This window comes from Notothenia rossii (assembly GCF_949606895.1).
Source record: "Notothenia rossii genome assembly, chromosome: 7".
In the NCBI taxonomy this organism is placed as follows: Eukaryota; Metazoa; Chordata; class Actinopteri; order Perciformes; family Nototheniidae; genus Notothenia; species Notothenia rossii.
In genome coordinates this window covers 37,899,566-37,924,765 of record NC_136905.1, presented here as the reverse complement: position 1 = coordinate 37,924,765, position 25,200 = coordinate 37,899,566, and the positions used below count along the sequence as shown (strand labels likewise).

The 25,200-nt window shown below is 44.1% G+C and overlaps 1 protein-coding gene across 1 annotated transcript in view; it reads right to left on the bottom strand.

The window, feature by feature from the left end:
- The window catches only part of ascc3 (activating signal cointegrator 1 complex subunit 3), a 229,629-nt gene that overhangs the window by 130,940 nt on the left and 73,489 nt on the right, over positions 1–25,200 (bottom strand). The window contains exon 11 of the mRNA XM_079692773.1: positions 10,648–10,812. Within this exon, the coding sequence (XP_079548899.1) occupies positions 10,648–10,812 (165 nt within the window). The remainder of the gene's footprint in view (positions 1–10,647; positions 10,813–25,200) is intronic.

The following is a 25,200-nucleotide window of genomic DNA, read 5'->3' as shown; positions in this document are numbered from 1 at the left end:
TCTCACACTAGTATCACTTTCCAAAGTCTCCGCCATGTTTACAATCGCAATTGGGTACATCTTGTGACGTCACAGCCACTATCGTCTGCAACTTCCGTTAGGCTCAGATGGCAAAATTAATAATTCATTAATTATGAATTATTAAAAATTATTTTAGCCATGAACAGGCACAATGATATGTAAGGAATGAAACTGCCATTTCATTTTGGTGCAAAAACATGCACTTCACTGGGTCTTTAAGCTGAGAAGACAAAATGAGTGATTTATGTCACCAACAGTATCAAGGCATTGCAGCCGGATCTGCTTTCTATACTAAACATTCTAGAAAGTCAGAAAAGCCAGCCAAGAAGGGCCAACTTGCATCAAGAAGGCAGGATGCACCGCAAAAACGCAAAAGGTTCTCACTGACAGCAAAAATCAGCTGACAGTCGGATTGGTGTGGTTTAATGAAACACATACAAGAAATGGACTTTCAATTAAATGCAAAAAACAAACAACAATGAATATATGTTACTTGGGCATGACATGTGTTCACAAAAATTGAAATATACAATTATGCACAGCTGACCCATAGGAGGTAGTTTAAGTTATAGACCACTGTTGAGCCGGATATAGACCATCACTTGTAGATATGGTTTCCTCCTTCTAGTAATATATTCATCCTGCACCAGCCTTTTATTTCGCAAAATGCTTGGACAGCTTGCAAATGTGAATACTTTTTGGTCACACCTAGATGTCAATAGGTATCCGTGTATTTGTCCAAATTCATGTGGTTCAGTATTTTGTCCCTGGAAACAGAAAGAACAAGATGCTGCACTGTTTACAGTAGCATCGCCAAAAGGAATCTATTACAGGGTGTTGGGCCAGCTATAATGTTTCCTCACAGCCACGATTCACTCAGTTAATGTTGCATCCTTGTAAAGAGCACAAGCTGATGTCCTTAAGGAATGTTCCACTGGACTCTGTGTACTTCCTCGACACTGAAGCCTCAGTGCTTATGGACATGCTAATGGTTCAGTCCAGTTCTACAGCTGTGTTCTAAGCACTGACAGCATGTGCAGTCTGCTGGTAAAATGGAGAGACAGTCAAGAGACTTGAAACTTGTGCAGTGCAGCACAGCCTCTCAAGGTGTTAAGGTGTACAAAGCGCCCAGTCAGCCCTTCTTCAGTAATGTCAGCTAAACCTGCAGATAAATGGGCTGTGAACCGAGTAAACAGCGGTCACATGTACGGACCAGTTTTCAATTACCTTGCGGTTAACCCCGCCAAGAGGTCTCGTCGCTGCACAGAGGCTCATCCCTCTGTTTCACTCTCCTTTCTCACTTTGCCCCGAGCCCCTCACAATACCACTGTTACCCCCGTCTTCTCAGCACATCTCATCATGATGAACACTTCAGTTGTTTCATCAAACTTCATTCACATAACCAGTTGGATATTTCCAAAAAGGATTTATTTACACACCTCTTGATCTGCTATCTACACACCTAACAATTATAAGCCTATGGAGTTGTTCAGCGATGACGTTAGCTGACCTGAAAGTGAATGTTACAAAAAGTCAATAGGATTTTTTTCATTGGAGTTTGGATTATAGCTGCATAAAATCTCTATGGCAAACAAACCTTCATTATACTTGCAGCAGGATCACTTCCACATATTAGCAACACTTTTATAACGGTTGAAGTGTAAATTCAATAGCCTTGAGCAAATAGCACATTTTAGGCTATACAAACTGCATCACAGTCACATGACTTCACATCACCACCGCTAAAGTTGAACTTATATTAGCTGTGATGATATTAAGTAGTCTCATTTAGTCACTCTCAAGCAACCACCTTGGCTCTTCTCAGCTTTTGTTATTCACAGACTGTACGCAGGCTTCTAACCAAAAAAACATTCAATAACATCTTTAAACATGGCCACTGCAGTGTTCCGTCTTCAACCTCTTTCCTTCTCTTGTTCCCTTTTTCTTGTCTTCTTTTCTTTACTGGGGACAGTTAAGCCACCATGAATCCAAAGCTTCATGAAAATTGATATTCAAAAAGGATTCCATGGTGTTTTCCGATGGAAAAAACTAATATTGACGTTAAATTGAGCAGACTTCTTTCTGCGGAAAGACACAATGGCACAGAGTCCCTTGATCCTCCTTAGCAGCTGTGTGTTACCGAAGAAATCCAAATCCAAATTGACCAATCAGAAATGAGTATTCCACTAAGCCTGTGTAATAATTTACTGATGATGATGATGATGATGATGGTGGTAGAGATGATGATGATGATGATGATGATGATGATGATGATGATGATGATGATGATGATGATGATGATGATGATGATGATGATGATGATGATGATGATGATGATGATTGGACTGACACTGTCAAGTCCTGCCTCATCTTTACTTTTGTCTTGTCAGTGCTTTGTGAGTGGTGAAGCAAATCTACTTCTCATAGATCTGATTCAAAGAGTGTTCACATTGATGTGTTTTAGCATACACACAATTTAACACACAATGCACACATTCCCTGAAGTTTGGAGTTACACATCTAAAAGTATTTTATGAACTGGGTGGAGACTGAGTTATACCAATCAGTGCCACGAACAGACACAATACACCATTATAAAGTCAGAATGCCTGGATGAGCGAGCGGTGGCCTGTGGGTTCTTAAAATATCTCTTTAGATCTTCTCAGTTTATTAATTTCTCTCCACGGACTGACAGCAGCTGATCAGAGGGGGATATGGGACACAACGGCTCCTTCCCTCTATCTGCCCATCAAAATTCACATAATCACACTAATATCTAGAATGCGCAGGCTGATTCCTGCTCAGACACCTGTCAGTCATCATCAGGGGAAAACAGCATCACAGACAGAGCTGTGATTATTTCCTCCTGCAGCAGCATGGGGCCGGGGGGGCTCATGCCATCTCTGATATGTCATTTGGAGGATTGTGCTCTTGTTTTTTACTAGCAAACACTCACGGGAAGTGTCTGCTCTTTATATAATCATCACCTTATTCCATATAAAGCCTTTTTGTGAAGACCCTGTACAATATTTCAAAGATCCAATGAGACACCTCTATGGCCAGTGTGTGAGGAATGCTGCACCGCTGACACAACAACTTCAAAATAAAAGTGAGAGATTAGAAATCCAGATGACTTCTTTCAGTTTTCAATTACTATTGCACGCTCATTCATGACTTTTTACAATACCAACACCTTGCATGTACAACGCCTTGTAGATCACAGTTTGTGTCCTATTAATGATTGGGTTATTTACATTTGCACAAGTGTCTAGATAAAAATGGAATTGCTACCATTTGTGAACACTTTGATATCACTGTAATTCACTGTGTCCATGGTGAGTGAAGGTACTAAACCGAAAATGTAGAAATTCTTAAAATATTAATTATATATTTTATTTTTTGTGAAATGTTGGATAATTGCACCTCTTTAGAGACAGAAAAAACCGCAGACTTCTTGAAAATGATGCTCAAGGACAAAGACTTTGACTTCAGAATATTAACATCAGGTAGTCTTAGTTAGAGGATATGATGACATAGTATTGGGACTCGACACACTTCAAAATGTAAAACATAGAAATAGTGCTCACACTCCCGAGTCCTTAAAGTTATTCTCCCCAAACTCTGTCTCCCCCGTGTCTCCCCTTCCTTTGTGTCTCATTTCCAGCCACCAGTGGAGTGTTTCACTCAGAACTATGGGAGACATGTGGATACAGTAAATGCAACAGGGAGATGATGATAACACCTACAGTGAGCCTGTTTCTCTCTGTCTGTCTGGATGAATGAAATGAAATAAGCATTATTTATTTCAATTTTAGTCCAAGTAGAGATACGGTATGTATGCACTTTGAATCTTCAAGTCTCAGTAATGTGTCTGTAACTATCAAAAACTGTGTAATACTAAAGTGTGCTTTGTATTTTATAGTCTATGCCAAGGAAGTCTGAAATTCTGATTATCTTTCATTTTCCTATTTCCAGTTGGGAGAAAATCATAGTTTAAGTCCTGTAACAATAGTTTCTATACTGTACATGGGAGCTCTGCTAGATGTAAACAGGAAGAATAATGTTGCCATGGTGACACTTGCTAATAGATGAGCAACTCATCCAGGTACTTTTCCTCATGGTCACGCCTCTTTTTGGGTGAAAATATCTGCTGTAATTTGACTGGAAGTAAATTCAAACTCTGATGTCTTCTGCAATCCGATCAGAACATTAAGAATACTGTGTAATTATTATCTACATGGAGCCCAAATATAATGGTCAGTCAGGCAAACAATCACTCAATATCACTGGAGATCGATGATCTGCAACGATATGTTAGAAGTACAAAACAATAGGGGATCGATTTCCTTTTGAATCTAATGGTTGACGAGTGGCTAGCTCTAAACTGGGATTCCCTTAGCTTGTCAGTGTTTTATATTTTATTGAAGCTTCTATATTCATTACCTTGACATTGAAAATTACAACTGTTTATTTTGATGATTGACGTTAACCTCATTAGCATCATAATGTAGCTGTGATGTTTCCCATACACTCGCAGTGTTGACTGATGACATGAGGCCTGAAGACACATATCGCTACTTTTACTGTCCCTTTGAAGTGAAAGTAAGAAAATATCATTGTGGATTTATTTAGGTATTGAACGTGCAAAACACTGCAGCAGCTTTTAGACGCTTGGAGGTGATTCTTCGTTTCACTGGAAAGTTGGCGGACCGTTATTTTGCAGGGACGTAGCGCTGCTCTCATTTATTGGCTAGAACCTTAGTCTGCTTTTAGATCTTAAAAAATATATATATTTGGGCATATTGCAGCCACCATTTAAAATCTTCAAAGCAATAATGGCTCAGTTTACTCAATCATCATGGAGACTGACACCATCTTTTAAATGGGTTTATCAGTTCACAAATGTATGTTTTTTGCCATTTGATATGTTTTCTTTAAAAGTGTAAGTCATAGTAATCTTAAAAAAGGTAATTTATTTATTTTTATTTAGATTTCAATGATTAATGACTTAATGAAATTCAAGCAGTTGGGCACTGAGGATTAAAGTAGGATAACGCCTCCATAAACTGTGTGCATCAGGTGCTGCTTTTGCAGTGTTGGCCACCCGTGCTCCGAACAACAATAACTGAGGTTACCTACTGTAACCCCAGCTTATATGAGTAAATGGCGCAGCCCTCTAAGGCTATCGCTATTGGGTAATCCCCCTGCGCCCCCGCGCAGCACTGAAACACTTGTAGTCCACGCCCACACGCAAGGTGGGCCCCACCCTCGGGCCTCCTTCCGGTATAAATAGGAAGGAGGCCCGGCAATCTGCTCCCATAACAAATAACTTTTCTTCAGCTTTCTTAGAGCCAGTGGGGCCCAGCACTTAGAGGGCTGCGCCATTTACTCATAGAAGCTGGGGTTACAGTCGGTAACCTCAGTTCTATTTCGTATATGGCTTCGCCCTCTAAGGCTATCGCTATTGGGTTAAGGGCGAAGCATGATGTAGTCTGCGCCCCACTGGGTCCGCCCGGCACTAGAAGCACAGACACACCTGCTAAATAACACCCCATGCTTGTTGTGCCAATGCGTAATGGCGCATCACCGTCCCTGGAACATAGCAAAACATGCCTTTTTTCCCTGACCGGATGAAGGCTGGGAACAATACATACCCAGCCGCTGTGAGAAAGTGGAGAGGAAGTTCCCACCTTGCGCAGCGATCATAGAGGGGGAACAGCAGCTCTCTGCGTGTCAGACAGGTAGGAGAGCGCCCAGCTGGATCCCTGATGTCACTCACTCTGACCAGGCACTCCGTACAAAGTGTGTCAGAGGAAAAGGAACATCCCTCCTATAAGAGGGGAAAAGGGCCACTCTCAGCGTGCCGAGAGGCAGGAGAGAGGCGCACAGCTGGCTCCCTGACGTCACTCACTCCGACAGGACACCCAGTACAGGGTGTGTCAGAGAGGAATGGGAGACATACCTCAAATAAAAATGAATAAATGAACAGGGGGAAGACCAAGATGCAGCAGTGCAAATATCTTCCACTCCACATTCCTCCGTGCAAAGCCGTGGAGGAGGAAATTCCTCTGGTGGAGTGCGCATTGATGTTCTCCGGGGGCTCCACCCCAGAGGAGACATGCCTGTGACACAGCCTCACACAACCTGTGTGACAGCCGTTGTGCAGACAGAGGTTGCCCGATCGAGCGCTCTCTATAGTGCACAAACAGGCGCTGAGAATGGCGCAAGGCAGCCGTGTGCGCCACATAGCAAGACAGCGCGCGCACAGGACAGAGGAGATTTAGAAAAATAGCGGGGGTAAAAACCGTGCAAGACACTGTTCCTGGTATGACAGGAGTGTTTCTTGTATCCCATGGAACTGCTGGGGGGAGAGGCTTCTATGTGAAGTGCCGTAATGGTCTTCATGGTGACGAGCCACGCCATCGCCGCCGCTGCCCGTGAGGCAAAAGGGCTGCGAGGGAGTTTCCACACGCTGCCTTTCACTCCGTCTCTCCTCATGAGGAGCGTACACGCCCAGGGGATGAGAGGTGTGTGCATGCTGTCCACACGAGGCGTTATAACGGTGCTCGTGGTTATTATGACCGTGTGTAGGAGGCATATCTGGGACAGAGGAATGCCGCGAGTTCTGCAGTTTATAAACCAATAGGTTAAAACAGCAAGCTTCTGCAGCGAATGAACCACCTCTGGAGTCCCCCTGTTGGAAGAGACCCAAGGAGATCATCACGTGACCAGCTGACGCCAACGCCGAGCAGCTGCGTCACGGAGAGGGCTGTGTGGGTTGTGACACGCTGGAGGAGAGCTGTCAGTTCCTCCCCTCGCTGCCGCTAGAGTCGCGCTCTCATGCTGGCTGAGTTTAACTCCACTCCCAGATAAACGATTGTCTGAGAGGGAAGAGGACAGCTCTTCTTCCAATTTATTATGAAACCCAGGCTTTGACAGATGCGATACGAGATGTACCGTCTGTAAAGCGACTTCCTCCCTGGAGCGAGCCAGCAAATAGCAGGTCGTCCAGAGGAAACACACTCTCATCCCTCCTCTGTGTAGTGGCTCCAGCCTTCTCTACACAAATGCGAGGAGCCAGGAAATATCCGAACAGCAGACGATTGTCTGGTCTGATATTCCCTGAATGGAAAACGCAGGAATTTCCTGTGTTTCGGGATGATGGGTACGTGGAAGTATGCATCCTTCAGGTGGAAGTGAACCAGTCGTCCTGGTGAAAACATTCCAGCACCTGTTTGATCGTCAGCATGTGGAATACTGACAGATTGAGGATGTCTCATTCCCCCAGTCTTTTTCGGGATTAGAAAAATAACGGGAGTGAAAACCCCTGATTTTCCTCCCTTTGAGGAACCCTGGAAATATCCTCTTTCAACAGGAGTTCCAGCAGCTCGGATTGGAGCGCAAGACATAGCTTCTGGGAGGACAGGAGTGTTTCCTGTATCCCATTGAACTGTGGGGGTGGGGGAGAGGCGAACTGCAGGACGTATCCTCTGCTGATCAGCCTGCTCATCCATCTGTCCATCAGACACAAGCGCTGCCACTGAGAAACACTCTAAGAGCGGGCGCACATGCTGGAGATGTTCTGTGGTCGCCATGGCAACGAGCCACGCCAGGGAGCCTCCACACGCTGCGTTTCACTCCGGCTCTCATCATGAGGCGTGTACACGCTCAGGGGATGAATGGAGGTGTGTGCAGTGCTGTCCACACGAGGTGTTATAACAGCGCTCATGGGTTTATTATGCCCGTGTGTAGGAGGTGTATCTCGGACAGAGGAATGCCGAGAGCTCTGCAGGTTATTAACCGAGGTTAAAACCGGCAGGCTTCTGCAGCGAGCCCTGCTGTCTACTTAATCAACAGATTAGTGGCAGCCGGCTTAATTAGCGAGCTCTGCAGGTTATTAACCGATAGTTTAAAAGCAGCAGGCTTCTTGCAGCGAGCCCTGGCGCCGTGGCGCTGCGGGCGCTACCGCTTGGGGCACTCAGCCTGGAATACTGCTCATTCCCCCGTTCTGGCTTCTCTGTGATGCCATTGCCCTCGCCGCCACTGTGAGGCGAAAGGGCTGCGAGGAAGCCTCCACACGCTGCGTTTCACTCCGACTCTCATCATGAGGCGCGTACACGCTCAGGGGATGAATGGAGGTGTGTGCAGTGCTGCCCATATGAGACGTTATAACGGCGCTCATGGGTTTATTAAGGCCGTGTGTACGAGGCGTATCTCGGACAGAGGAATGCCTCGAGCTTTGTAGTTTATTAACCAACAGGTTAAAACCAGGCTTCTGCAGCGAGCCCTGCTGTCTACTAATCAACAAATTAGTGGCAGCTGGCTTAATTAGCGCGCTCTGAAATTTATTAACCGACAGGTTAAAACCAGGCTTTAGCAACGAGCCCTGCTGGCTATTAACCGACAGGTTATAGGCAGCTGGTTTACACAGGGCGTGAGGCAACCCCAGGTGGGCTTGGACCAAACGGGCTGCACGGGGGCCTCCACACACTGCGTCTCACTCCGGCTGTCATCATGAGGCGTGTACACGCTCAGGGGATGAGTGGACGTGTGTGCAGTGCTGTCCACATGAGGCGTTATACCGGCGCTCATGGGTTATTATGACCGTGTGTAGGAGGCGTATCTCGGACAGGGGAATGCCGCGAGCTCTGCAGGTTTATTAAACGAGGTTAAAACGGGCAGGCTTCTGCAGCGAGCCCTGCTACTTAATCAACAGATTAGTGGCAGCCGGCTTAATTACCGGCTCCGCTTCCTCGGAGGCTCTCGCGGAGCAGACCAGGAGCGGGGGAGCCTCACTCCCCTTTGACTCGCCGCCGGGAGACCCTGTCTCTGGGGTGGCGGGGGAGCGGAGACGTGGGACGGACCCCTGCAGCCGCCGGGGCGGTTGCTTTGGGCGTATCTCCGCTTGCGGCCTCCTGTGGCCGGCGTGGACGCCGCGGCTGCTGCGGGCGTTGGTGCCGCTGTGGCAGCTCAGCCGACTGGAGCCAGCTGTACATGCTGGCGAATGCCGTCCACCTGTTCCGCGGCCGTCTTCATGGACTCCACCATGGCGTGGAACTGGGGTCCAAACAGCCCGTCCGGGCTGATTGGAGCGTCCAGTAGCACTTTTCTGGCCGTCTCCATAACAGACGCCGCCGCGCTATGGTGACGGAGAGGGGGAAAGCATGTTCGGCCGCCAAGCTGGCACCCTGCTCCGACTCTGTCTGCCCCGTCCGGGGGAGAGGAGGGAGGGGAGAACCGAACGGTGAACTGTGGAGGGAGGTGGGGCAGGAGTTGCTTTGGACTCCTGCCCGGCACTCTGCCCCAGGGACACGAGGCCCCGTCCGCGGGCTCGTAAGCCTGGACGGGCCAATCGTCCTCCTCGGCCACAGCAGCAAGAGTGTCCGCTCTCCGCTTCCTGTCGCCCGAGGGGAGACGAGCGCAGTGCATGCTACCTGCTGGTTTAGAGCCGCGTACGCGTGCTCTGACCCCCGGCAGGATTCGCATACTGCTTTTATCTCTGCAGGTCATAACTCATTATGAACCCAGAGCCACATGAGGGACAATCACGGACGCAGTTGTTGCTCATGATGATTCTCAATTGCTGTGCTTCAGTAACTGTGCTGGTTTAGTGAAAAAAAGAGGGAGCAGATTGCCGGGCCTCCTTCCTATTTATACCGGAAGGAGGCCCGAGGGTGGGGCCCACCTTGCGGGTGGGCGTGGACTACAAGTGTTTCAGTGCTGCGCGTGGGCGCAGGGGGATTACCCAATAGCGATAGCCTTAGAGGGCGAAGCCATATACGAAATAGAACTGAGTTCATATTGTTTATAGAACACCAGCATGCACCCTTCTCCTCACACAGTCACATCTCTCCCCACAACCCTTTCATCTCTCACCCTGTCCCTCTGTGGAGGCGCATCACAGCTCGTAAGGCTGCTAGTGTTAATGATACACACTGCTCTGTTTGACATATGGAACATTATTATTTTGGCATCAGTGCAGAAACAGGAGTATTGTGTATACCAATAACAAAGAACTTCCAACAATGCCCAGTCCAAACTATGTACAATTCAGCACACAGGCCTCAGTATACTTCATCAGATTTTTTTTAGTTGGGCAGCTACCAAGCACCTCATTAGTTTCATCTGTACACATAGAAAAATGTTTAACTGAACAATTCAATGTAAGTGATCCCTATTAGTTACGTCAAAATAACATAGCACACACTCAGGCCCACAAGTTTAAGGTAAAAATACTTCAAGTAAATGTACCACTGAAAACTGAATTGATGTACCTGGGGAAAATAGACTACGATATAAGGGATAATGACAATAAGTACATTTTTTACATTTAAAGAATGGCAACCAAAACGTCTATTACAAGGAAGTGGATGAGCCAGGAGGCTCCGACGGAGGGTGAGTGGACGGACGTGATTCATGAGATATAAGAAATGGTAAAGTTGACATATGCACTGAGACCACAGAGTGAAAAGGTTTGAGAAGAGAGAAGATAATCTGAGAATTCTTAGACAAAATAATTCTGACTTTCTCTAACTTGAATCTCAGAACTAGTTTGAAGACCAAGCTGACAATCATCCAAAACCTCAGACAGATTCCAAGAGATAGCACAGCAGATGTAGGACCGACCTGTCTGATGGTGCGGGCCACCAGGCTCTCCAGAACTGGTCCTCGGTCCTCATGTAGGAGGTGGACTTCATCCAGGATGAGGAGACGCACAATCTGGGAGAGAGCCACGTCTCCAACACTCTTCCTGGTCACTACATCCCATTTCTCTGGAGTCGTCACCAACATCTGGAAAACACACATGGAGACATTGGAACTGGATTCTACTTGTCGGACAGCACATTTATAACAATTCACTATAAAAGGACACAAGTTAAATAAATGACCATAAAATGCACAATAACCAAAACATATTAGAAATGTTCTTTTTTCTAAAAACAACATAAAACTAACTCAACATGAGAAATACAAAAAAGTGGAATGAGGAAAGATGTATACAGGCAGTTATTTTGTCATTATAAAGGCAGTGAATCCCAATGCATGTGTTATAGTAAGCTAATGTTGACCTGCTTAGTTTCTGTAACTCAATGCTTACTGACATTTTATGTAAAGGCCTGATCATGTCTGGATGTCTTGACTATGCTAGTAAGTAAATACACTTTAAGAATGTTATCCTAAAAAATAAAGTGTAGCCAATGATGCCTTGATCTTGCATCATCTCTAATATCCAGCAGGGGGCGACTTCACTGGTGACATGAGCAAGCATGTTTGTATAAAGGTCTATGAGAAAAGGACCCTTTTTCTCACTTGATTTATTACCTCAGTAAACATTGACCACATGAGTTGATGGTCTCAATCCCTATTTTCTTGTGTGATTAAAAACAGGATGACAGAAAGACAACTGTTGTCTCTTACAGTTACATACAAAATATACATCACTTATTTATTATAAGTTGGAATCTATATGCCTGATTCACTTGTTCTTTTTACAAGTATGTGCTCATGTGTTTCAGTGTTGGTTTATAGGCTACTGAAAAGATATGCTTCATGAAAGGCATCTATTCCTATAGATAAAATCTCTGAGCAGACACGTACATATTGTTTTCTTCTTCTATAAGGTATCATTGTTCTATTGTCTTACATTATACACTGAAGTAAAAAACATCTTATTTCATATTTATTTTCCCTTCTAATCCAAAATTAACAGAAAGTAATCAGGTTGCATTGCTTTTATACTTTGATACTCAGATTAGGTTACAAGTAAATAGCTTTTGACACAAAGAAGGGAAAAACCCTGTCAACAAAAACACCTGCCTGACTCTCCTATGGAAGTCCAATAATATTCCTGAACACAAGGTTGTCCAAAACAGAAAATAACTAGTCACAGCTGTGTGTGTGATGTTGCCAGAAGTTTATGTTTGTAGTCCTATAATTATTTTATATAAAACATATTGAAATAATTATTGTTATGAGATTATTGATGAGATTATGATCTCCACAATTTCCTGCTCACTTAACTGAATGACACAGCCCATAAAACCCAGGGCAACACAGTCCCTGCACAATGTTGTCCGCTCATGGCTCATCAATGCCCAATAGCCCATAGCTGGGCTCATTACAATGCAGATAGAAGCACCTAAATCACAACGGCACAATAACAGGTGTGTGACTCACATTACTCACATCTTGTGCGCTGGGTTAAATTAGTTCCACAGTGTTTACCACGTATGTCAATATCCATCTATGATCCAGTACAGTCACATTAAGTATCAGTTTGGATGCTGGGGTGTTCTGTGTGATGTGATCAATAATCAGAATACCATAAATGCTTTTCTTTTTTTCTTATTCTCTTAAGGCCCGGACACACCAAGCCAATTTTGGCCGTCAATGGGCGTCAGGCCGACGATGAGCGTCGACACGCCCTACTCAGATTGGTGTGTCCCGCACCGTCGTGTCGAATCCGTGGGCCGTCGGCAAAATAAATCACTCTGATTGGCTGTTCAGCTAGCGAATCAGTGCATGAGAAGCGAAACGGAAGTGAGGGATCCAAACAAACTATTAAGAAGGCAAATCTGAGATTTCATTTAACTCCAGCTCTCGACACAGGTTCGGGAAAGCCCCATGAGCTTCTCGCTGTAGAGTGAAAATGGAACACACACGCTATTTGTTGTTTGTTTATATCACGCAGTCTGTTCTTCTTCTCTCGGTTATCACGCAGTCTGTCTTCCGGTTGTTGCCTCTTTTGAATGAGAAATACACACTACCGCCGCCTGCTGGTAAGGAGAGTTATTGCCACTCACGCATGTGCAGTTCGTACGTGCTTCTTGGCCGTCGGCTGAAGTCTTTGCGGTGTGTTCCAGTGCGAAACATGGCCAAGACACAGAGACGCGAGGCGACACAACAGTCGGGGATCCGTCTGTGTCAGTTCTTTGGTGTCAGCTGACACCAAAGACTGCCTTTGGCTGACTTTCCGGTTGAATCTGTGGGTTTTCGGCCGAAAAGGTGTCGGCACGGCTGAAAAGACACGATGGTGCGGGACACACCAATCTGAGTAGGGCGTGTCGACGCTCATCGTCGGCCTGACGCCCACCGACGGCCAAAATCGGCTTGGTGTGTCTGGGCCTTAAGACTAGCTCAATACAACAGTATCAACATGGCCCCTGTATCAAATATCAATACACAGCGTCTTTGAGAATTGCTTAATTCCTATAATTCCTTTGCAATTGTATTCTCTTCTCAAGAAAAAGCATTATAATGCATAATTAATTGAGTGTGAACTGTTTGCCAACCTGTCCGCGGGTGTGCAAATTCCTATTAAACCCTTTCTGCAAAAGCAGTTCATTAAATCCTCACTAGTTTGCATTTAAATCAATCTATGCAGCCATTAGAGGCTGGCGTGCTCACAGAAAAGGAAGCGCCTGCTCCTAATTGGAGCTGCTGGTTAATCTAAATGGAGGCTCTGGCAAATGGAGCACAGGCCAAAGTGATTTCTTAATTGCCTCACAAATATACACAAGGAGGTGAAGAGAAAAGGGGCTATTGTTTGGCTCCATTGGGTTATTTAGCCTGTTTATCAGTCAATCACAGCGGGACTGAAATAAATCACCTTAATCCTCTGTTTCTCAGAGGTAGCAATTCAATCAGAGAATGGCTTCATAAACCTGTAAAGAAAACTATCCTGAATATAATTAAATAAAGATTAAGAAAAGGAAGGTTTTCATGAAATCAGGGTGGTTATTTTTAAAACATGCAGTTTTTGGATTACTTTTTAACTATTAAGCCCCATATGGTTATGTATTTATTTGGAGATATTTTGGAGAATATACTGTAATCAGGATTCTGACTTTAATTTCAGGATACTTAATTTTTTCTTTATGGTACCCGAAACTGTGTGAATGCACCTTTAGAATTCTGACTTTTTTCTTGAAATTCTAACTGTAATCTCTGAATTCTGACTTTTGGTCAGACAAAATGTTTTTAACATGTGAGACTTCTGCACATCCATGCCTCCGCTTTGGTCAAATGTACCCTGATGCCAGGCAGAATGATGCAGAAAGTAAAACTGTGTCCTTGTGAAAATAATTGTTTATTCTGAGCAGTAGTTTATTTCATTACATTTTTTTTATCAAACCTTGAAAATCGAATTGTAGTTGAACCCGTCAACAATGAAGATTAGCCCCGAGCGGTGTGAAGTGGTCAAGCTGAGAGGTTCTTTGAGTCAATAATCATGTTTTGCCTTGTTTAATGGAAACTCAGCAGCTGTCAAACTAAATGGAGGGAAAGCTGATGGTTGCAGTCAAATGGTTCCCAATTAGAGCTACCACAACTTTACTTTAGAAAAAAGATGTGTGGAATACTCATTAATGAGTGATGCACTCTTTCTCTGTGGAAGGGTCACCATACCGATGTGTAGCTTTGTGTAATGCAACTTTAAACACCTAACGACTAATTATTCATGTTACTGAGTGTGTTTCTCACTGGATAATCACAGTCAGGGTCACGGCTCAGTACAGTCTGACATTTCACTAATGACTTGTAATAACTTTTGAGTTGCTACTAGTGGTTGCTCTTTTATTTAAACCCAATATTAGGAGGGCAAAATTGGCAGAATTCCATCAGCAGCTCTTTCAAATTTGTTGCATGTGACTTCACCAAAAAACGTGCCACACACTCCTCTCCTTCTGGTAGAGAGGCGGCGCCTCGTTGGAGGTCATTCAATTATATTTCCTCTCCGGACAGAGCAGGGGGGGGATCCCAGGATGACACCCACCCGCACAATGGCATCCACATGGCACCATCCCTCCAAACCCTTTCTGTTTCCATGGTAACCGGTGCAGCCATGAAGAGAGGAGGATGTGGGAGGAAGAGGTGGGTGGGAGGAGGATGGAGTGTGGGCTTTAGTGAAAGACATTTACTAGATTGCGATGTGTGAACAACTAATGGCTTGTCATGGCAAAATGGTAATGGCATCCTTCTTGGTGCAACATTGTCATGTTTGTGTGTTTGGGGGGGGGGGGGGGGAGTCCTTATGTTCAGTCCTCCTAAGAATACAACTAACAAATTAAGAAGAAAACCATTTAATTATAATGATAACTGCTCTTTCCTCCTGTTCAGTGGATGTTGTGGGACATTGCAAGGAGTTAGAGGAATAACATACAGTATCTTTAATACAGGAACATTTATTCTTTGTTGACTGGTGGGATTTTTGAAGTTGTGAGTTGTTTAGATATTTGTTTACCTTTTTTCCTGGAAGTGGTTTATTTTATGTGTAATCGTTTATTTAGCAGGGACAATGCACAGTAATGAAAACTTCCATCCATCCATCCATCTTCTCCCGCTTATCCGTGGTCGGGTCGCGGGGGTAGCAGTTCCAGCAGAGAGCCCCAAACTTTCTTTTCCCTGGCCACATCAACCAGCTCTGACTGGGGGATCCCAAGGCGCTCCCAGGCCAGAGAAGAGATATAATCCCTCCACCTGGTTCTAGGTCTACCCCTTGGTCTCTTCCCTGCTGGATGTGCCTGGAACACCTCCCTAGGGAGGCGCCCAGGTGGCATCCTAACTAGGTGCCCGAACCACCTCAACTGGCTCCTTTCGACGCGAAGGAGGAGCGGTTCAACTCCGAGTCCCTCCCGGAATACTGAACTTCTCACCTTATCCCTAAGGGAGACACTTTCGAGTACCTTAGAGTAAACTTTCCAGGGGAGGCTGAGTAGTGTGATACCTCTAATGAAAACTTATAACATTAAAATGTGTCAAGCGTAACAGTGCCAGATTTAGCTTTGAGCTCATTTCCATCCGCGGTCCCTCACATAAAACATTTAAGAAGATTACATTTTACAAACATAGGCAAAACTAAATACAGGATATGTAAAAAGTTTAAAGGGGTCCGATGTATCATGGATGTATAAAGAGAACTAGATACAGCATTGGAGGCGGGGTCACATCCCATCCTATGAAAGTTGCTCAGTGGCGCATGAAGCCAAAATGGCCTGATTCTCAAGAAAAATAATCCGTATCTGGGCCCACACATTTGCATTTTCTTTAAGCCCCGCCTCCAATGTGCAGTTTCACAGCTGGTCTCGGCTAAGTCAGATAAGTGGAGAGGGAAAATACACTATATAGACAAAAGTATTGGGACACTCCTCTTAATCATTGAATCCAGGTGTTTCATTCAGACCCATTGCCACAGGTGTATACAATCAAGCCCCTAGCCATGCAGTTGGCCTTTACAAACATTTGTGAAAGAATGGTTCATTCTAAAGAGCTCACTGAATTCCAACGTGGTACTGTAATAGGATGCCACCGTTGCAACAAGTCAGGTTGTGAAATGTCTTCTTTCCTAGATATTCCACGATTAACTGTAAGTGGTATTATTACAAAGTGGAAACGTTTAGGAACCACAGCAACTCAGTGGCAGAACACGTAAAGTTACAGAGCGGGGGGGCGGGGGGAGTGCTGAGGCGCATTATGCGTAAAAGTGGCCAAAGCTCTGCCGAACAAAAAAGCTCTGGCATTAATATCAGCACTAAAACTGTGCGCCGGGAGCTTCATGGCATGGGTTTCATGGCCGAGCAGCTGCATCAAACCTTACATCACCGAGCACAATGCCAAGCGTTGGATGGAGGGGTGTAAGCATGCCACCACTGGACTCTGGAGCAGTGGAAACGTGTTAGGTGGAGTGACCAATCACGCTTCTCTATCTGGATGGACCAGTCTGGGTTTGGGCAGGAGAACGTTACCTGCCTGAATGCATTGTGCCGACTATAAAGTTTGGTGGAAGAGAGATAAGGCTATGGGTTGTTTTTCTGGGGTTGGCCTCGGCCCCTTAGTTCCAGTGAAGCAGATTCTTAATGCTTCATCTTACCAAGTTATTTTGGACAATTCTATGCTTCAAACTTTGTGGAAACAGTTTGGGGAAGGCCTGTTCCAACATGACTGTGCCCCAGTGCACAAAGCAAGGTCCATAAAGGCATGGTTGGATAATTTTGGTGTGGAAGAACTGGACTGGCCCACACAGAGCCCTGACCTCAACCCCACTGAACACCTTTGGGATGAACTGGAACGGAGAGCCTGCCTCTCGTCCAACATCAGTGTCTGACCTCACAAATTCTCTTCTGGATGAATGATGGACAAACACGCTCCACAATCTTGTAGAAAGCCTTCCCAGAAGAGTGGAAGCTGTTGTAGCTGCAAAGGGGGGACCAACTTCATATTAATGCCTAATAATTTTGAATGGGATGTCATAAAAGCTCCTGTAGGTGTAATGTGTCCCAATACACTTTGTTTACATAGTGTATCTCTGGATTGGGCTTTTAGCGCATTATGCAGCCTTTAGGAGCTAATTACATTACATGTTACTTGTTAGACACTTTTATCCAAAGCGACTTACATACTCAATACTGTGGGCAATCCCCACAGGAGCGATTTGGGGTGAAGTGTCTTGCCCAGGGACACAACGACACGCTGACTGCAGTGGGGTTTGAACCTGTGCTCCCTTGATCCGAACACCAACGCTCTACCCACTGCGCCACACATATCCCGTTCTAATTATTTTAAAATAATGTCTATTGTAGTGTTCAGATTGTGATTTTTTTTTACAAAATAATCAATGATCCTTTTTTTTTTACAGGCATCTTTTTTCTCAATAAAAGTCAAGAGAAAAAGTATTTTTGGGCCCCATTACGTCACGGACTGACATGGAAGTTTAAGTACCACAGTTTGGCCACTACGAGCATTTGCTTCAATGCCTTGCACACTTCCTGGGGGCTCGGATGTAATGCTCATTGTTTCCTGGATTATAAAGACAAGTGTGCCAATCAGACTGTTGTAGAGTGGGTTACCTTCCTGCGCGGGGAATTGCGTCAAAATGGGAGACAAGCGACGACTGACACAGCTGTTCAGTTTGTTGTTAATCCCCTTACAGAAATAACAACAACTAAATCAATATTTTTCTTCAATTAAATGTTTTTTCTTCCTTCAAACCTCCACAATAAGGATATCCCGAGGAAAGGTCTCAAAGGTCTACAGATTAGAGTTTTATGTTTAATAACCATTCAAACAAAAACTGAAAGACCTTAAATCCAATACCTTAACTGGCCACTTGGTGAGTAGAGCTTATTGGAAGCAGTAAGACAACTGTATCGACCTAAAAATCCACTGTCAGAAAGGAAAATGGAAATTGCTCATAAACTTTAAAAATTCCCCTACTAAATAATAATAATAATAAATGATATTTATATAGCGCCTTTCAAGGGACCCAGGGTCACTGTACATGGTGGACAAACAAAACAAACAGACAATCAATGGGCAAACCAAATAAATAAATAAAGGAAGCCGGGGGACCAGAAAAGGGCTAGGGCCCGAAGGCCAGGGTGAACAAGTGCATTTTTAATGATGATTTGAAGATGTCCAGGGAGGCAGCATTACGGATCTCGGAAGCAAGTGCATTCCAGAGGGTGGGGGCCGCAACACTGAACGCAGTTCGGAGGCGAGAGCGGGGGATGGAGAGCAGGCCCGTGTCTGAGGACCGCAGACTCCGAGAAGGGGTGTAGGGATGGAGGAGGTCCGATAAGTACTGGGGGGCGAGGGTATGGAGGGACTTGTACGTGAGGATGAGTGTTTTGTATTGAATCCGGGACTTGACCGAGTGTGTGTGTGTGCTCAGGCTGAGCTCCGCGGTCTCTCGCTGTCTCTCGCTGTCTCGCAGACCCCACGCAGCAACCAGGACACGACACCACTAATCAAGCTCACACTGTCCGCTCCTCAAGCCTCAAAGGGCAGGACAGCGAGCCCCGCAACGTCCCGCCAACACGGCACCCAGACCCCACGCAGCATTCTCATCCGTTTGTCATTACTGGTGTCATTTTCTGGTTGCTATCAAATGCCATTGTAACACATAAACACTGATGTTCTGCTGTAACGGTGGTTGACTAATCAGAACAGAGTGGGCGAGCTGACCAATCAGAGCACAGTGGGCTCACAGGGAGGGGGGCGGGAGCTCCAACAAGCCGTTTAGGACAGAGAGTGAATACACATACTATACAGAGATGCTGTATGAGAAACCAATGTGAGTTTGGAAAATTGAACAATTTAAATCTATTCTAGTAGACCTCAAAAATGGAATTGTGATCAGTAGAAATAGCCATGACATGGGACCTTTAATGACAGCACATGTTAACTCCTTGCAACATTTTTCATTCATATGGAAATGAAATAGTTAATATTACATAGTTCTATTTTCATTTATTATAACCATTTTATTTTAAATTATTGATTTTCCAGGCTGCCAGGGGGCAAATGATTTACAGACTTACTGAATTGTTTGTGGAGTAAATGTGGTGTCACACATAACGGTGATTAAACACAGCCTTGGACTCTGCCAGATCACTGATCAGATTGGTCTAACTTGTACAACCTTCTCATATACTACACCCTATGTGTATATTGGATTGCTTGTTTTTTCTGTTTCCTTTCACTCTAAAGTGTTGCATAATGGCTCTGATGAAGGTCGCAGGACAAGACGTGTCAGTGTAACACAAGATAAGCTCTTAATACAACACTGCTTCAAGACTGCCTTTCACTCCTGCATACACTTTGCATGTGGTTGAAGTCACGCCAGATCCTCCACTCTGCTGTGCACATCAAAATAACATGATGAAAGACGTGGAGAGGACTTTGAGGAGACGCAGGAGACAACCAAGGTCACAGCACATGGCATCACTCCGGCCTATTAAACATGGACGGCCCCCTTTCACTCACCACTTTGTGTAAATGTACTGAAACTAACGCAGTGAGATGAGAGAGACACAGATAATGGAGCGCTGCAGAGACGCAGTGAATCTTACTAATCTTTCTCACTGTGAAATCTTTCCACATGACCCAATAAAAATGCATCTTAAACACACCTTCAGATTAGCCGGAATTGGCCTCATTTCATAGATAAAAACTCCACCTTCTGCCAGCACAACCCCCCCCCCTACAGACACCGAACCCCAACCTTTTCCTTTTTCAATTCATAATTCCCAAAAGGCTTATAAAACTTCCCTCTAAGCTGTGCGATCTCTCCAATCCACCTCTTTTGGATGGAACAGATATGCATGTTTTCCCAACCTTCTCAGCCTGAGAGTTGAGTCTTTTAGGCTGATCTAGCCATCTCCGCTTCCTCTGAGCTGAGGAGCCAGCTTCTCTCACTTAATATGTGCTCCATGTATCCTCAATCCTTTGGCTCATTCTAATAAATCCATCCTCTTCCTAAAAACAGTGAAGGAAACTCCCGTATGTGAGGGATTCTGTGGAAGGCACCTGAGATTCAGTTCACCTGTTCCATCAGGAGAACCCCATAAAAACACATAATGTTCTTCATCTGCTGCTCAGTACTCCATTACCTGAACAACCCATTAGACACTGAACAGAGAGAAAGCATCTCATTGACTGAGATGGACTCAAGTGAACCAAATGATTCTCATCACTTGACAAAATGTTGTTAAAGTCCATGTAATGTCCAAAATAAATGTTATTCTATGTTAATAAATCGCTTCATCACTTTCCACTGTTTCATTTGACATATCAACATCAATGATTCTTTCCATAAATACCCCCCAAATAACATGAAATGTGTGCCACTTTCCCGTGTTATTCCGCTCCGGTAGCGAAAAGCTTTCCAGCCATTAACCCAGCTGTGTGACGTCACACGTGGCAAACACCAGCCTCGTCTGGATTGTTTGTTTTGTATCCTTCCGCTATTTTCGCTCAACATATGTGTAACCGGACCTCGCTAAACTTTTTTTATCTAACAATTCATGATGGGGAAGCGATGTGTAGTTGTGAGCTGTGAATGTTTCCTGATTGCTATAAACATTGATCATGGGTGCTGGAAGATTGTGCACAAAACTCGGGTCAGAATTAAGTTACTACAGGTGTTATGCCAGCTTGAGCTAAATGTCACCAGAGTACAGTGAACTTGCCTAGTGACTGAAATATATAAAAGTTGAAGTGAAATAAGTAAGGCCAAAAATGAATTACGTCTGAATATCTTTATTATTTTTACCACTTTTAATTATTTGTGGGCTCGCACATATACCAAAATAGACTAATGTACACTGCAATAAAGATAAAATGTTACAAGTGAAAAATTAACAAAAGAACCCTTTTTTATTTATCAAACAGTAAATTAATACAATCTTACAAATTTGTGATTTGGAAAATGTTGTTATATTTACATGTTTCTTTGGAAAAATAATATTGTAAATGATGTACTTTGTAAATTATTTACATCATGCGAAACCATTTTTAACCAGTTCAGCTGCATGACTTATGTCAAATTACAGATTTGGCCATTGAAATCCCTGATAGCGGCCTCCCGGTTCAGGGTAAGTCTTCCGTATCTCGGTTACTGCACATGCAGGCAGCGGGACTCTGATTTTTGGGCCGAGTACACCCCAGCACCAACGTACAAACTGTCGATGCTTCCTAATGAAAAAAAAGTATACAGATTATAAATATATTTGGAGAAAAATAAAATGTTATGTAGTACTATTATGTAGCAATGGTTACAAATTGGCTTATAACATGATATTTGTATTTTACTTGTACAAAAATAAATATGAGGTTATACATGACTGCTTGACAGAATCATAGACCTCTTATATATTTCCTCACATGTGTAGTTGTTTCTTTTCCCAAGCATACATTGAACTTGCATACGCAGAAAAAATAAAAGCCAAGCTGTTTTTGACTGCTTGAAAGAGTTTAATGGTATCTTTAAAAGTGTACCATATCTGTAGCGACTAAAAGTATTATATGAAAGCAAAGCTGCAATAGGCAGTTGGGTCAATCAATATTTACTTACTGGTGTAGTGGGCCATCAACTGCTCTGTGTTTTTTTTTGTATTGAAGATACGCTATTTTCAGTGTCCAAACACTGAGACAGCCTTCTCTAAAGCCTGGGTGGCTAATAATGCACCTTGGTTTCTCGTCGGTGTCTTCTATCTGGCAGAGTCCTGCACGGGTCTGATTTTCAAGACCCGCTCCCGCCCCGCACCCGTGACGTGCAGTACCGAACCCGCCCCGCTACCCGCACATATTGCCAATTAGTTCCGCAACCCGACCCGACCCGCCGGCACATGATCCGCAACCCGACCCGAACCCGCATATATATAAGCAGTGACAACGTGCAATTATTAACACACGCAGTTGCATATTTGGCTCAAAAAGCCTGGGATGTTGTTTATTTTCTCCATCTAGGATGACACCAAAAGCCTCCCAGACGTTGGATTTCGCTCTTGAGGAAGAGTTATTGAAAATGCTGTATTCTCCGCTATAGAGAGCTTCACCTCAGCCATTCAGAATGTGGTGCGCTCAGCAGCAGATAGATGCACTGCAGAGGTTATGATTATGCTCGGTACCGCGGAGGAGAGGTCTGAGGATTTAAACATTAAACTAAATTATTATTGTTTAAATATATTTATTATGCAACACCCGCAACCGGACCCGCATCATCTTTGTTTTACCCAGAAGAGAACCCGGAAAAAAGCGTTTGAAAAAATACCACCCGCAAATCACCTTTTTTGCGGGTCACCCGTCGGGTACCCGCGGATACCCGACCCGATGCAGGACTCTGCTATCTGGTCAGTAGGTTGCAAACTGTCTATTTGTTCCATCACCTGCCAGATCTCTCTGCAGCATACACATTCATCTGCAGTGGGCATGCTTTCACAGCATTGACATGTACACCTGAATATTGTACATAACATTAAAAAACAAAACAATATCTGCCGGACGTGTGAGGAACAGATGACAAATTAAGATCGACATTTAGTGCAGGTCAAATTAAATAAAACAGAATTTACCATTCAGTATTGCCAACTCGAGTCTCGCCGGCTGCGGAATCCGCTTCTCTTTCACAAGTTTCTGCCTCGTTGTTCGATTGCTGGGCAGGAGGCTCGTACTTATAAGGCAAGATGCCTTGAAGTGAAAGGCTAGCTGGTTCACTCTCTACTTCTGTAACTGAATCCAGATAACCCACCGAATCTGAGCTTGAATGATCGCTGTCGCTGTCGCTGTCTGAAGTTATCGCGTTGCTTGCCATTTGGAATGATTTGATCAAATGGCAATGTTTGCCATGTGTGACGTCACCGCTCGTTCGGGAGTGATCGGGGGCGTACTCGGCAAACTTCGGAACCAACATCGGTTTTTAACGTATATGTCATTTAATTATGACGAAACTTTAAACATTTTTATTTATTTTTATTCTGGTGATATCTAAACTACATGTTAAAAAACACCTGTGTTAGATGCATTACATGGCCTTTAAAGGGGCCCTATTCACCCTTTCCAGTAGTGTGTTCTATACTATCCTTTGTTTACTTTCGTAACATAGAGACATCACTATGTAACACTCACGCTTCTATTGGCCAGTGCTCCAACACATTGTAAGTGAAGACGCTAAGAGGCAGACCAATCACAACAGAGCCGGCCAGCTAACCAATCAGAGCAGACTGGGCTCTGGTTTCAGACAGAGGGTGGCGGCACAGGCAGTATGAGAAAAATAAAGAGCTTTTTGAACATTAAAGCATGGAGACATGTCCCAGTAGAGACACTACATACTGATATGAACCTGAAAATGAGCTCTTTTAGTAAATGGTTAAAAAATTATATTTTATGTAGGATTGTTATACATATATAATAAAGCAATTAAAGGTGGGGTATGTCATTTTGGAGTTCGAGTGCGCTAGAATTTGAAAATACACAGCCGGAACAAATCTGCCACTTCCTTACAGAGCCCCTCCTCCAACACACACGAACGCGCACATGACCAATGAGGGCACGAGATAAGTTTTTTCACAGATGGAAGGCTGACAGGCAGGTAAGGCCATCCAGTTATTTTAGCCGGGCCGGCTAAAATGATTGGTCGTGCTTTTCACAGTACTACGGTCATACACGGCTCATACATACCCCACCTTTAAAGGTGGGGTATGTATGAGCAACCGGCTCGAGATACACTTTTTGTTATATTCAATGGAATACTCTTAACATCCCGATAGCAATGAATATCTTAAGTGCTTTGACAAAAAAATCCATAAAAAAATGTCATCTGTGGAACCCGTAATACTGTAAAAACTACAACCATCCCGGCTAAACGGATTGGATTGCCGCCCTGTCTGTCAGCCTTCCATCTCGTGCACCGCAACTGTATCTCGTGCCCTCATTGGGCTTGCATTGCAGCAGTACTTCAATGACTCGCCAGCAACAGGCGGCCACTTACACCATGGCAGAGTTAGGTTCAACATTGTCTACTGGTCGCAAAAGAAAAAATGTAACGGAGCAAATTAACCAGAGTCAATATCGGAGTTGCTTTGGCTGTGTAGTATTGCTAACCTAGATGTGTTTAGCTTTGCCTGATATGTAACGTTACTGCAGCCTGCTCTCGCGGAGGAGGTGCTCTGTAAGGAAGTCTGAAGGAAGGGGCGGATTCTTTTTGGCTGTGTACTTTCAAATTTTAGTGCACTCGAGCCGGTTTCTGAAACTTACCTAGCCCACCTTTAAGTCAACAGTTGAAATATTTAAAATAAATTAATTTTTTTTTTAAAGACAGTAATATATCCTGGAGTTGCCGACTGTTCACATAAATGGAATGAAATAAAAAACGTCCTGAATATTGTAAGTCTTTATCTCTACCTGAGCCAAAAACAAGCCCATTTTAGGAGAATTATAATGTTACAGTAAGCGCCATCTAGTAAAGTGATAACATTAGTAGATTCTGTAAATCAGCTCCGCTGCTAAACCTTTAGAAGGAGTGCATGTTGGAAATAAAAACATTTTTAACCTTTGATGGCAAAGAAATAAAACAAATCGAGAACAAGCTTGTCGAACCTGTGCTCAATTCCCTGTCCAATCCTTTCTCTAAGCTTTTATTTAAATGTTACCATTTACCGGTACCAGATACCGTTTCTATTTGAGCTCTTACTACTGTAGGTGTTAACTGAAGGCCTGCTTTGGACATGGAACCTTGAGTAATCTATCAATGGATAAATATGTAATTTTAAATAGCTTAGAACATGATTAGAGGAGTTTTTCCTTACCCGAATAGAGGGTTTAAGGACATAAGATGTCGTATGCTGTGCAAATTGTTGGCAAATGTGTGATTTGTGATATTGGGCTGTATAAATAAGACTGACT